Source organism: Symphalangus syndactylus, chromosome 21 (assembly GCF_028878055.3).
Source record: "Symphalangus syndactylus isolate Jambi chromosome 21, NHGRI_mSymSyn1-v2.1_pri, whole genome shotgun sequence".
Classification (NCBI taxonomy): domain Eukaryota; kingdom Metazoa; phylum Chordata; class Mammalia; order Primates; family Hylobatidae; genus Symphalangus; species Symphalangus syndactylus.
In genome coordinates, this window is record NC_072443.2 from 56127589 (window position 1) to 56143136 (window position 15548).

The following is a 15548-nucleotide window of genomic DNA, read 5'->3' on the forward strand; positions in this document are numbered from 1 at the left end:
TCACTTTAACACCACTTGCTTTTTCTTACCAAGCAGATTGCCAAGAAATTCACTCCAAAGGCAAACTTTTGCATGAGTTGAAGATTGAAGATTTCAGCTGTGATCTTCATAAGAAAAAATGCCTTGAAGCCGGGCGCAGTGGCTCACGCCTGTAATTCCAGCACTTTGGGAGGCCAAAGAGGGTGGATCACCTGAGGTCAGGAGTTCGAGACCAGCCTGATCAACATGGAGAAACCCCGTCTCTGCTAAAAATACAAAATTAGCCGGGCATGGTGGTGCATGCCTGTGATCCCAGCTACTCGGGAAGCTGAGGCAGAAGAATTGCTTGAACCCAGGAGGCAGAGGTTGCAGTGAGCTGAGATCATGCCACTGCACTCCAGCCTGGGCAACAAGAGTGAAACTCCATCTCAAAAAAAAAAAAAAAAAAAAAAAAAGCCTTGAAAATATAAACAAGACTAGTCCTGTGAATGTGCGTCTGTGGTTTAAAGAGGACTAATTAGGTACCGTATGGGTTCACATTTCTATCTATGTAAATAAGTACCCAAACAACCTTAAGTTATCTGTGTTTCAGTGTCAACACTGCACACCAAAAAGAGGAATGTGTACTGGTGATAGTTAAAGGTCATTCTAGGTCTCAATGACATCCAGAAAAAAGTCTGTGCTCCTAAGGACAGGGCACCCATCCAACTGTGTCCTTTGTTTCAAAATTCGTCCAAACCTGTCTAACCCAGGTCATTCCATTTACTTTGTCTGTCTCCTTGGCAGGTTCAATTTTCATTTCTGTATCTACTTTTCTTAGTAAAACTTATTTTCATATTAAAGTATATTTCCCTTGTCTACATTGTAATATCCACAAAGGTAGGTTTATCACCTATTTCTCACTATGCTATTGCAAAGTTTTCTGCATACAGAATAAAGGCTGACAAAGTGAGTTAAAGGTAGTGGATATGCTTTTGTATGAATACTGGGAAATGAAAATAAGGATGCACAAATATCTGGGGTGGGAGAGAAATTGGTTGCTCATGATTTTACTGGTTTACTTTTGCTTTGTTTCATTTTTAACATACAACTTCAGTGACTTCCTATCAATCACAGCCATGCTGCTTTCTTTCCTCTCTCTCTCTCTTTCTCTCTCTCTCTCTCCCCCGCCCCCCACCACCTCACTTTTAAAGAGACAGCATCTCACTGTGTTGCCCAGGCTCATCTCAAACTCCTGCGTTCAAGTGGTCCTCCTGGCTCAACCTCCCAAACTTCTTGGAATATAGGCGTGAGCCACTGTGCCCAGCCAAAGTCATGCTTCTTATTACAAAAGTCATATCCCTAGGGGTCATGTATTATATTGTGGAAATTTTGGGAAAATTTTTAATGTCAAAATAGCCATCTATGTGTTAAGGAAAGAAGGAAAAGTTCATATAATTTTTAAAGATATTATATGAAATTCCTAGAAAACTTTCTACTTGTAGTGCATCTCATGGCTAAAAGGATGCTGTTTTCTGTTTTTTGTTTTGTTTTGTTTTGCACAGTAGCCTTTACTTTTGTGAGAGCAGTTTTAGGTTTACATAAAAATTGAGCAGAAAGTACAGAGCTCTCATAATAGCCCTTCCCCAGCCTCCTGTCCCCTCTCTACAAAACATGGTTTTCCCCATTACTAACACCTTGTACAGTGTAGTATACTTGCTACAACTGATGAACCAATATTGACACATTATTACTAACTAAAGTCCACAATTTACATTAAGGTTTGCTCTTTGTGTTGTATAGTTCTGTGTTTTTCTTTTTTTTCTTTCTTTTTTTTTTTTTCGGTGGAGTCTCGCTCTGTCACCTAGGCTGGCATGCAGTGGCGCGATCTTGGCTCACTGCAACCTCCACCTCCCAGGTTCACATGATTCTCCTGCCCCAGCCTCCTGAGTAGCTGGGATTACAGGCGTGTGCCACCATGCCCAGCTAATTTTTGTATTTTTAGTAGAGAAGGGGTTTCACTATGTTGGCCAGGCTGGTCTCAAACTCCTGACCTCAAGCGATCTACCTGCCTCTGCATCCCAAAGTGCTGGGATTACAGTTGTGAGCCACCATGCCCGGCCAAGTTCTATGGGTTTTGACAAAGACATAATATCATGCATTCATTAGAGGATCACACAGAATAGTTTCACTGCCCCAAACATACCCCATACTCCACCTATTCATTCCTCCCTTCCTCTACCCAAGAATGGTATGTTTTTGCTGTCCTCTACTAGTAAGGGCATACTGGTGGAAAAGCAGGAGAAACACTGGCCTTTTAGCTTGGCATTCAAGGCCCTCTATGTCTTAGCCCTAACTTACTTTTTCAGTCTTATTTCCACTGGTTATCCCAGACCTCGCTCCCATTCTTGGCATATCTGGTGGCTGGGCATATCATACTATCTGCCCAGGTTAAACATGCCCTGACTCTTTTAGTCATGCAGGTTACCGAGGCTGCTGTGTCTTCTTCCTGCTCCTCACCTCTTCATGCCACAAGCCTGCTTGTCTTTCAAAACCCAGTCCAAATGCTACTTTCTCCGTAAAACCATCTATGAATCCTCCAACTTAAAAACACTCCATTCTCTGTGTTCCCACAGCACTTTGTACCTCCTCCTTTAGCTCAGATATAATTATCTGTATAACTATCTCCACCATTAGACTTCCAGCCTGGAGCAAAAGGACAGCATCTTATTATTCTATTTTCCCATGTGCATCTTTTATGCACAGTTGTTTTTTTTTTTTTTTTTTTTACCAAATTCTTGCCAATTGACAATCATATTTTATGCAGAAGAGTAAATTTTCATTTTGCTACTAAAGATGGAAAAATAACAATACTTTCTCAATAGTTTAGTTTTGTTAAGACTTAAGTTCCCTCCAAAAAATGTTAATCTTCAACATTATCAATAAAATACAACTTAAGCCATAACCGTTCCCCCTCAACGACGTATATTCAGTTTTTTCTCTTTTGCTGATTACAAGAGGAAGGTTGTGATCCTAGATGGTTTTCTTATTTTTCTAAGTTGAAAGACAAAGTAAGAAAGAAAAATAGCTTGCCTCTTCATCTCTATGAAAACATTGCCCAAACACACTTTTCCCCCTCCCCCCTGCCCTTCTCCCTTCCCTTTTACTCTGGGACACCTTGACCTAAACAACATTATTCCATGGACCATAGTTACTGGGAGGCACAGTGGTTCCCTAGACATTTCATTTTATTTTGACTTAGAGATGGGTCCAGAAAGCCTGCTTCTAATTTTGTCTCTAGAAAACATAAGCTACTGTTTCTGCCAAGCTGTAAGTTGAGGAGGTGTTTTTTGTTACTCCGTGCAATTACCCATGAAAGAACAAATGACCAAAATATTTGCATGAACAACAGCCCTTCTCAGTAACAAGAACGTGTCTTAACTGCCCAGCTGTGACACTGAGTTGTGTTGCATCAGTGGTATATCCATTAATTTCACAACCTTTAGAGTGTTTTAAGCTGGCAAGTCTTTAGGCAGAACTTGTGAGCAAAGGACATGGATGTGTGCCATTATCTTAGACCTTAAAACTTGGCTTTAAATGCTATTATAGTCAATGCGCAGACTTTTCACAATACTCAAAGGATGAAGTAGTTCAACAAAAATACAACCAATTTCATGCAAAAATAAAGTAACTTCTTTAATCTGATAGGCATTATTATTTGGGAGTATGGAAGTGGGTTGGAAAAGATGCTAAATTATAAAATTGAACACCAGAAATATATGCTTTACCTTTGGGGTTTTATGTTGTCCCTCATGAAAAGAAAAGAAAAACTATGATAAGAATAGCTGGTAAAATGTTACATCTTCTTCATATTTACATTAGCTAATACTAACAGGACACTAAATCTGTGCAAAGTACTACGCCAAATACTGTGCCTGGATTGCGTCATTTAATCCTCACAACCAGCCTGAGGAAGTAGGTGCACTTATAATTTACCTTAAAGATGGGAAAACTGAGGCATGGACCCGGAAGTTAAAGTCCACAGTAACTAAGCAATAGAACTGGCATTGAATCCAGATGGTCTGAAGCTCCATAGCCCACACTTGTGACTTTACAGTGGATACTGGTTAGAAAACATTATTTCTTCCTGATCTTCCAGTTCTATATTAAACAATTATTTAACAGTTCCAACAAACCTTTACTGAATACCTACGATGTGCCAGGCAGGCAGGGGGGCAGGGGATGTACTATGAAGAGTAACTCTCAAATGAAAGCTTTATTAGAGAAATGTGTTCAGCCAGGCAACAAGAGTATGTACCTGAAAAGTCTTTCATAGGTCCTTTGTAGTTTTGTTGGAAACGACCTTAAAAGACACTTAACCGCTGATTTTTCAATCCCTTCTCATTTGTTTCAGGTTAATGTCATGGTACTCATAACTGTGGTTCCAACTTGTTTATCCAGCCCATCCTTACTGATTCATGCAGATCAAGATCACTCTGCAGTGTAAACTGACCTGGGAATTTACTAATTCCTCTCCCATCATGACAGCTGACATCCAGAGACAAGAATCATCCTGAAACACTAGAGCAGAAAAGGCTGTTTTCAGATCATCTGAGTTCTCATTTGACAGATAAAGAAAATGAGGCAAAGTGACCCGCTCAGGGTTTCCTGGTGAGCTAGAGGCTGACTGGACGGGAGCCCAGCTTGGCTCCTCTGAGCCTGGCATTCTCAGCGCTGCGTTATCAAGTTGTTACTATATGTAAATACGCTGAAAATGGGACTTTTAACCTTTGCCACTTTTCACAGATCCAGATTTATTTTTAGGGGGTCTTCAGTGAATGTATATGAATGTCATCAAATTTATGAGGGAAAAAGTCTCATGTAAGGAACCATTTCCTGGATGGCAAATTATCACAGAATAAAATGCGAAGAACTAAATCTGTAACAGAATTTGTTTCTAACAAAAGTCATGAACTCTGAATTAATCAAAAGGTTTAGGGAATAGTCTTGAATAGTCTAATAAAGTAAGCATTATCTTGGTTCGTTTTTACATAGTAAGTACAGATATACAAATTTTATTTGTTTGTTTGCTTTGTGCCGTTTGCTGTTCTGAACATTAACAGTGAAGAAGGATGGGCACAGCCCCATGTCAGATGCCCGAGGTTCCAATCCAACCCTATTGCTGGAAGTTCGTATCTCTTCATATCTAATCTCCATCTGTAGAATATTAATATTGTCTCCCTCCTAGAGTTGTGAGGATTAAATTAGATAATGTATGTAGAGCACTTACCATAGGGCTGGATACTTAATAAGTTCTCAATAAATATAATTAATATTAATAGTATAACAGTAATTTGTGTACACATTAGTCACCAGAGTACTACAGTCATATAAAAGGTGGGCTAAAAGCCTCCAGCACTACCACTAGGGGACAGGAAGAGGAAGAACCGCCAGCAAAGCCCTATTGTTTAAACAGGACTACGCCTAAAACAGATGTCCTGTTTTAAAGGCCTCTGGAAAAGGAGAGTCCACAGCTCCTCTTGGTTACTCATTCCAATGCTTAATTGCTCTTTAGCAGCCAGGAAAGTCTATGTCTTATCTGGCATTTCCCCAACTGTGTTATACATATGTTAATAATGTTCCTTTAAAAATAATTAAAAACAAAACAAAAAAAATCTGGTGATCAAGTAAATTTAGGCAATGCTAGGTTAAGCAAGGTTAAATAGGTTTACTGCAAGACTTCTTAAACTAACAGGCTAATGTTCACGAGAATGCACAAAAGAGAGAAAAAAGCACAGTGTGCAATATTTGAGGAGTTTAATATGTGATGGAATATAGTTTGAGAAATGATCTAACTTATGTCGAACTTTGTGACTATCTCTTTTTTCCCATTTTTTAAACATATAGTTATCATCCTCTGCACATTTGCCTTTTATCACATGTACTTGAAACGTATTCCTGAGTTGTTCCTCAGTTTTTCTTTAACCTTAGAATGACTAAGATCAAGGATTTATGTTGGTTAAAACAGTAACAAAACCCAAGAGAGAAAGGATTTCTTAAACCACACAGAAAGCAACACTGTCAAGAGTAATACCTCTTCTATAGAGATGATCATAAGTACTTCCTGACAGGAAAAAAAAAAGTACCATAGAAAGGATCAGGAATCAGAATGACATTGAACTTCTCAACAGTAACACTGGAAGCTAGAAAATCAATAGAACAATGTTGCCAAAATTCAAGAGAAAAAAATTTTCCAACTTAGAATTTTAGACTCATCCAAATCATCCATCAAGTATGAGAGTAAAGACATTTTCAGAATGATAAGGTGTCCAGAAAAGTTACCTCCCATGTACTCTTTCCCAGAGTTCTCCACCAGAACCAAGGAAGAGAAAAGATGGGACCAGGAAACAAAGGATCTGAAACACAGGAGAGAAGTGGAAGGTAGTCCCAGGCTACAGATGCAGAGCAGCCTAGGGAAAATGCAGGAGGAAGAAGGCCAGGTGGGATCACCTGAGAAACCAGAATGCCTGATATGTTTGACCACTTTCAGATGAGTTTTTATTACTCTGTCAGAGAGTTTGAGGATGAATTAGTGATGAGTACATAGCAAGAAATGACAACAAAATGAGCAATGACTAAGTGAAAAAAATTAACTCCAGAAAAGTAAATAGCTAAGCAGGACAGGAAACAGAATCATAGTACACTGCTTGGCTCAATCTTAAGTAGCACTTTCAGTTACTACAATGTAAGCACAGACAACTGATTTAACCCCAAATTACAAGTAACTACATTGTGAAGATGGAGGGGAGGGAGAAGTATGTGTTTTGGAAAGGGGAGTATGGTAGTAAAAGGACTAAATTATTATCTCCCACAGTAAGAAGTCAATGGATAAGAATACAATTTTAAAAATAATAGTATAAGTATGTTATTATTATTATTATTATTTTTGAGACAAGGTTTCTCTCTGTGGCCCAGGCTGTCGTGCTGGAATGCAATCACAGCTCACTGTAGCCTCAAACTCCTGGGCTCAAGCAATCCTCCGACTTCAGCCTCCCGAGTAGCTGGGACCACAGGCATGCACCACCACCGCTGGCTAATTTTTGTATTTTCTGTACGGACGAGGTTTCACCATGTTGCCCAGGCTGATCTCAAACTCCTGGGCTCAAATGATTTGCCCGTCTTGACCTACCAAAGTGTTGGGATTACAGGCGTGAGTCACTATGCCTGGTCATTAGTGTAAGTATGTTATTCTAGAGATAGGAAGGTAAATGCCAGAAGAAATATGTGAAAGAGTTAAAATCACTGCCTATGAGGAGCAGGATTTAGCTGTGGGAATGAGTATCTCTTCTTCACTGAAAGCTGTAGCTATGTACAAGTGTTATTTAGATAAAGGTAAAAATTAAGCTAAAATTCACTATCTTTTAATTGTAATATCTTTCCATGATTTCTCCTAACAGAGGGAGTAAGTCTATTTCTTGCATGTGTTACCGTCCTCTTAAAAGGAATTATCATGCAATCATCTGGAAAATTGGAGAAAATTTTAATGTAGTTTCAAGTAAAATGAAAGAAAATCAGAAAATAGTTTTGATACTTCAGCAACAAATGGCTCTCCTTTTGACTCAAGCATTTAAAAAATAAATTCTACCAACTCACTTCTTTTCCTTCACATAGTATCCTGAGTTTTGTTTAGTGAAGGAGGAAAAGACTCTGGAACCCATCAGCAGAATAGAATTTAGTAACAATAGCTAACAATTATTAAGTGCTTGTTGTAAACAGTCCTATGTTGTTATATACAAGTATTATTACCACCTAACAGATTAAAAATATTAGACATAAAAAGGTTAAGTGACTTGCCCAATGTTAAATAGGTATTGGGGCTAGAGTTTAAATTTTGTCATGGTTTCTCTGAATATAGAACCTTTTATTTTGGGCACCATGAATTAAGAAAATTATTAGAGGCTGGGCGTGGTGGCTCACGTTTGTAATCCCAGCACTTTGAGAGGCTAAGGTGGGAGGATCACCTGAGGTCAGGAGTTCGAGACCAGCCTGGCCTACATGGTGAAACCCTGTCTCTACTAAAAATACAAAAATTAGCTGGGCGTGGTGGCGCAGGCCCTTGGGAGACTGAGGCAGGAGAATCACTTGAACTCGGGAGATGGAGGTTGTAGTGAGATGAGTTCATGCCAGTGCACTCCAGCCTGGGCAACAGAACAAGGCACTGTCTCAAAAAAAAAAAAAAAAAAAAAATGAAAACTATTAGAAATTAACTATTTGGTGTGTCATTTGCTTCTTCAATATAAACAAATGTATTTTCATTTTATTGTCTACTTAGACTATATTCAAAACCAAATTCGATGTTTCTGCAGTTTGATTTCCCATTGATAGCTTTGAGATTGAAACATTCCAATATGCATCTTTAGATGCAAATTTCTTTATAATAAGCCAGAAGGTCTCACAGGAAATTTTCAAATTCAGATCAACAAAGGGTATTAGAAAGACCATGTTTTAGCCGGGCGCGGTGGCTCACACCTGTAATCCCAGCACTTTGGGAGGCTGAGGCGGGCAGATCACCTGAGGTCAGGAGTTCGAGATCAGCCTGACCAATATGGTGAAATCCCGTCTCTACTAAAAATACAAAAATTAGCCTTGCGTGGTGGCCAGCACCTATAGTCCCAGCTACACGGGAGGCTGAGGCAGGAGAATTGCTTGAACCTGGGAGGCGGAGGTTGCAGTGAGCCGAGATCGCGCCACTGCACTCCAGCCTGGGAGACAGAGCGACACTCTGTCTCAAAAAAAAAAAAAAAAAGAAAGACCATGTTTTTTTATCATATTTTATTTAAATTACTATTTTTTTTGAGGCAGGGTCTCACTCTGCCACGTAGGCTGGAGTGCAGTGGCACAATTATGGTTCACTGAAGCCTCGACCCCCCTGTGCTGAAGTGATCCTCCCACTTCAGGCTTCCAAGTAGCTGGGACCACAGGCACTCGCCACCACATTCATCTAATTTTTTGATTTTTTTTTTTTTTCATAGAGGCAAAGTCTCATTATGTTGCCCAGGCTGGTCTCAAACTCCCGGGCTCAAGCAATCCTCACACCTCAGCCTCCCAAAGTGTTGGGATTACAGGCATGAGTCACTATGCTTGGCCTATGTTCATTTTCAAAAGCATACTTTCTCTTGCATGAGCCACATCTTGTCTAGGGAGTTTGCTTACGCTGGTCCTGAGGTGTCAGGACACAGAAAAGATTACAGGATTATGCCCTCACCAATATAAACATTTCTTCTGCTTCCTCAGCAAAAATTCATTATGGTCAAACTAGCTCAAGCTTGGTTCCTCTGCTAAAAGTACCTTCATACATTTCTAAAGGGAGATGTTACTAATAATCTAATTAGGACTAAGGCTAAATCTGTTGAACAGTTGCTTTGGTTTAGTTGAAATGCTACTTTGTCTAGCACGTGAAGAATGAATGAAAGTTATTCAGAAATGAAAGAGGGGTATCATTACAGATCTCATTGACATTAAAGGATAATATGCTCTATGCTCACAAATTTGATAATCTAGGTGAAATGAACTCATTCCTTGAAAGACATAATTTTCCAAAACTCATACAAGATGAAATAGACAAATGGAATAGGCCTACATTTATTAATGAAACTGAATCAATAACTAATAACCTTCTGAAACAGAAGGCACCAGAGTGGGTTTACTGGTGAATTCTACCAAACATTTAAGGAAGAAATTATACCAATTGTCTGAAATCTCTTTCAGAATATAAAAGCAGAGGGAATACTTCCTGACTCATTCAATGAGGCTACAATTACCCTAATACTAAAACAAAACAGACATTACAAGGAAAATAAACCCTATAGACCAATCTCTCATGGACAGAGATGCAGAAATCTTTAACAAAATATCAGCAAATTGAATCCAATAATGTATGAAAAGAATTATACACCATGGCCAAGTGAGATTTAGCTGAGGTATGTGGGGTTGGTTCAACATTAGAAAACAAATTAATGTAATCCATCACACCCATAGGCTAAAGAAGAAAAATCGCATGATCATATCAATAAAGGCAGAAAAAGAATTTGACAAAATAAGAAAACTTCCTAAACTTGAGAAAGAACATCTACAAACAAAACGTATAGTTAACATCATATGTAATGGTGAGAAACTCAACCTTTCCCACTAAGATCAGGAATAAGGCAAGGATATCTTCTCTCACTACTGCTTTTCAACATCATACTAGAAGTCTTAGCTAATGTAACAAGACAAGAAAAGGAAATAAAACGGATACAGATTGGGAAGGTAAAAATAAAACTGTCTTTGTTTGCAGATGACATGACTTCTACATAAAAAAATCCAAAAGAACAGAAAAAAAAAATCTCCTGGACCTAGTAAGTGATTATAGCAAGGCTGCAGGATACAAGGTTAATATACAAAAGTCATAATGCTTTCCTATATACCAGCAATGAACAAGTGAAATTTAATATTAAAAACACATTACCCCCAGACATTACATTTTCCTCATAATGTCTGTTTTGTTTTACATTAGCACCCCAAAAAGTAAAATACTTAAGTATAAATTTAATAAAATATATATGAAACCTATATAGGAAAACCACAAAACTCTGATGAAAGATATCAAAGAATGAAATAAATGGAGAGACACTGCATGTTCATGGATAGGAAGACTCAGTATTGTCAAGATGTCATTTATCCCAACTTGATCTATAGATTCACTGCAATCACAGTAAAAATCCCAGCAAGTTATTTTGTGGATATTGGCAAACTGGTTCTGCAGTTTATATGGAGAAGGAAAAGACCCGTAATAGCCAACTCAATATTAAAGAAGAACAATAAAGTCGAAAGACTGACATTACCTGACTTCAAGCCTTACTAGAAAGTTAAAGTAATTAAGATAGTACGGTACTGGCAAAAGAATAGACAAATTGATCAAAGGAACAGAATACAGAGCCCAGAAATAGGGCCACATAAATGTAGTGAGCTGATCTTTGATGAAGAAACCAGGGTAATACACTGGAGCAAAGACAGTCTTTTCAACAACTGGGGCTGGAGCAACTGGACATCCACATGAAAAAAAAAAAAAAAAAATTTAGACATAGAGCTTACTCTCTTCGTAAAAATTAACTCAAAGATCTAATGTAAAGTACAAAACTATAAAACTCCTTGAAGACAATATAGGATAAAACCTAGATGACCTTGAGCACAGATAGGACTTTTTAGACACACCACCAAAGACATGAACCATGAAATAATTGATTATCTGGACTTCATTAAAATAAAAAAAAAGTCTGCTCTGTGCAAAACAGTGTCAAGAGAATAAGAAAACAAGCCACAGACGGGGAGAATGTATCTGTACAAAGCACATCTGATAAAGCAGGGGTTCCCAACCTCCAGGTCCAGACCAGTAGCAGTCCATGGCCTGGGAGGAATCAGGCTGCACAGCAGGTGAGCTGCTGATGAGCAAGCATTATAGCCTGAGCTCCACCTCCTGTCAGATCAGTGGCTGCATTAGATTCTCATAGGACCACAAACCCTATTGTGAACTGTGCACGCAAGGGATCTAGGTTGCACACTCCGTATGAGAATCTAATACCTGATGATCTGAGGTGGACCAGTTTCACCCGAAACCATTCCCGCCCCACCCCAGTCCATGGAAAAACTGTCTTCCATGAAACTGGTCCCTGGTGCCAAAAAGGTTTGGGACTACTGTGATAAAGGACTGTTATCCAAAATATACAAGAACGCTTAAAACTCAATAAGCTACTCGGAGAGGCTGAGGCAGGAGAATGGCGTGAACCCGGGAGGCGGAGCTTACAGTGAGCCGAGATCGCGCCACTGCACTCCAGCCTGGGCGGCAGAGCGAGACTCCGTCTCAAAAAAAAAAAAAAAAAAAAACTCAATAATAAGAAAGTGAACAACTCTGTTTTAAAAATGAGCAAAATACCTGAACAGACGCTTCATCCAAGAAGATATATAGATGGCATGTGAACATGTGAAAAGATCTTCAACATCATATGTCATTAGAGCACTGCAAACTAAAACAAGATACCACTACAAATAGAATGGTCAAAATCTAAAACACTAACACCACCAAATGCTGATGAGGATGTGGAGCAATAGAAACTCTCATTTGTTGGTGAATGGTACAGCCACTTTGGAAGACAGTGTGGCCATTTCTTTTTTTTTTTTTTGAGATGGAGTCTTGCTCTTTCACCCAGGCTGGAGTGCAGTGGCGCGATCTCGGCTCACTGCAGGCTCCGCCCCCCGGGGTTCACGCCATTCTCCTGCCTCAGCCTCCCGCGTAGCTGGGACTACAGGCACCCGCCACCTCGCCCGGCTAATTTTTTGTATTTTTAGTAGAGACGGGGTTTCACCGTGTTAGCCAGGATGGTCTCGATCTCCTGACCTCGTGATCCGCCCGCCTCGGCCTCCCAAAGTGCTGGGATTACAGGCTTGAGCCACCGCGCCCGGCACAGTGTGGCCATTTCTTATAAAACTAAACATATTCTTACCATACAATCCAGTAATCACACTCCTTGGTAGGTACACAAATCAGTTGAAAACTTAAGTCCACAAAAAACCCACACACAGGTGTTTATAGCATCGTTATTCATAATTGCCGAAACTTAGAAGCACCAAGACACCCTTCAGTAGCTGAGTGGATAAACTGTGGCTCATCCAAACAATGAAATATTATTCAGTGCTGCAAATAAATGAGCTATCAAGCCATGGAAAGACATGGAAGAACCTTAAGTGCATATTGGTAAGTGAAAGAAGTCAATCTGAAAAGGCCACATACTGTATGGTTCCAACTATATGATATTCTGGGAAGGGCAAAACTATCAAGACAGGAAAAAGATCAGTGGTAGTCAGAAGTTAGGGGGAAAATGGAATGAACAGGTGGATCCCAGAGGATTTTTAGGTCAGTGAAAATATTCTGTATGACACTACAATGGTGGATATGTGTGCTTATACATTTGTACAAACCCAGAGAATATAACACCAAGAGTGAATCTTAATGTAGACTATGGACTTTAGTGATAATGATGTGTCAGTGGGGGGTTTATTGACTGTAACAAGTGTACCACTTGGGTGCAGGATGTTGATGGTGGGGGAGACTGTGCATGGTGGGGGACAGGAAGTATATGGGAACTCTTTGTACTTTCTGCTCAATTCTGCTCTGAACCTAAAACTGCCCTAAAAATAAAGTTATTAATTGAAAAATAAGAAGAAGAATGGTGTTTAGATAAGAAAAAAGAAGCTGGAATGTTTTCCCTGGCTAGCTCCCCCTCCACGTTTTGGTTTTGGCTTCGCAGTGATAGGGGAATGAAAATAGGGGAGAGGAGAGGAAAAGGAAAAATGAAAGAAATGATCCAGAAGAGCGTAATGACTCAGAAAGGAGGGAGCCACCACAGATCTGCCAGAGTACTGTTTCCCTGCTGTCACTCTCAAACACTATAAAGGACTTCCTGCAACTGGGAAAAGACAGATAGGGTCAGGGTTTTAAATCATACTTTACTACTGAAGGTCCTCTAGTAGCTTGGCATTACCATAGGGGGAAAGCCACTTTCTTACTCAGAGTTGTTTAGTCTGGCAAAACCATGTGATACTCTATGTTCTTTTGAAATTATGTTTTCAATGTACTGTGTCAAGCACTCTTAATGAGAAGACAAGAGTCTTAAGCCAAACAGATACTGAGAACAAAAGTGTCAAAACAGATACAGCCAGATCACTAGTGGTTATGAGCTGATTTGAAGATTTTCACTAATTATACTATATAGTATCTTAAAATGTATTACAATATGATATTAAAGTATACATAGTAGACACTTTTCATACTTTTAATCTTTCTCCTGAGCACTATAAAAAATATTCTAGGCTAGGTACAGTGGCTCACACCTGTAATCCCAGCACTTTGGGAGGCCAAGGTGGGAGGATTACTTGAGCCTTAGAGTTCAAGACCAGCCTAGACAACATAGTGAGACCCTGTCTCTATAACAGTTTTTAAAAAATTAGCTGGGTGTAGTGATGTGCTGTGGTCCCAGCTACTGGAAGAGGCTGAGGTGGGAGGATCACTTGAGCCCAGGAGGTTGAGGCTGGTGTGAGCCATGATCCAGCTTGGAGACAAAGTGAGACCCTGTCTCAAAAACAACCACCACAACTACAAACTATGAAAGCATTTGATATAATTCAACATTCACTCATAATGTTTTTTAAAATAAAAAATCTCTTATGAAGGAGAGGGAACTTCATTAGTCTGCTAAAGAATATCTATAAAAAACAAACAAATAAACAAACAAAAATCCTAGAGTAGCCATCATACCTGATGGTGAAATATTTAAAGCTTTCCTCTTGAGATCAGCAACAAGGTAATGATACTATCATTACTTCTACTCACCACTAAACTGGAGATCCATCCAATGCAACAAAGGAAAAAGACAAAGAATAATTGGAAAAGAAGAAATAAAACTAAACTAACATTACTTACAGATGACATGACTGTATTTTGTTGTTGTTGTTGTTCGTTTTGTTTATTTATTTATTTATTTTTGAGACAGAGTCTCACTCTGTTGCCCAGGCTGGAGTGCAGTGGCATTATCTTAGCTCACTCCAACGTCCACCTCTGGCGTTAGAGCAATTCTCCTGCCTCAGCCTCCCGAGTAGCTGGGATTACAGGGGCGTGCCACCATTCCTGGCTAATTTTTTGTATTTTTAGTAGAGACAGGGTTTCACTATGTTAGCCAGGCTGGTCTCGAACTCCTGAGCTCAAGTGATCCACCCACCTCAGCCTCCCAAAGTTCTGGAATTATAGGCATAAGCCACCATGTCAGGCAGACTGTGTTTTTAAAAATCCACAAAAAAACTCATTATAGTTAATAAAATAATTTAGCAAAGTTGCTGGGCACAAGGTCAATATTCAAAAACCAATTATATTTCTATAAGCCAGCAACAAGTAGAAAATGAAATTTAAAAATTATTTTTGCAACAGCATTAAAACAATCAAATACCTAGGGGAAAAAATCTAACAAAGTATGTGTAAGATCTCGATAATGAAAACCCAAATATGCTATTTAAAAAAATTAAAGAATAAATAAGTGAAAGTAGTCCATGTTCATGGATTGAAGGACTCAGTATTGTGAAGCTTTCAATTATCTCCCAATTTATCTATAGATTCAGAACAATTCCAATCAAAATCTCAGCACTTTTGTGTAGTAATTGATATGCTGAGTCTAAAATTTATAAGGAAATTCAAAAGGCCAAGTGGCAAGGCAATCTTGAAGGGGAAGAGCAACGCTGGAGGATTTATACTACCAGATATCAAACTATTTATAAAGTTACAGTACTTAAGGCAATCTTAATTGGTACAAAAATACAATGCAATAGAAGAGTAAGTCCAGAATAAATCCCAGACCTATATGGTCACCTAGTTTATGACAAAAATGTCACTGCTGGGGAGTGGGGAAAGGATGATCTTTTCAATAAATGAAGCAGGTCAACTGGATATCCACATGGAAAGAGAAAAACCCTTACCTTACAACATACGCAAAAATCAATTCTGTGTG

General features: G+C 39.1%; 1 protein-coding gene across 16 annotated transcripts in view; it reads right to left on the reverse strand.

The window, feature by feature from the left end:
• The window catches only part of PPARG (peroxisome proliferator activated receptor gamma), a 189552-nt gene that overhangs the window by 60258 nt on the left and 113746 nt on the right, over positions 1-15548 (reverse strand). The window contains exon 1 of one of the 16 annotated variants that reach the window (XM_055259419.1): positions 4472-4538. The exons of 14 other annotated variants lie outside the window; for them this stretch is intronic. Coding sequence is in view for 1 of the 2 variants with exons in the window: in XM_055259407.2 (XP_055115382.1) it covers positions 4277-4292 (16 nt within the window). In the remaining variant the exon portion in view is untranslated. Of the gene's footprint in view, positions 1-4276; positions 4371-4471; positions 4539-15548 lie in introns of those variants that run through there. One more of the 16 variants, XM_055259407.2, reaches the window with a different exon arrangement.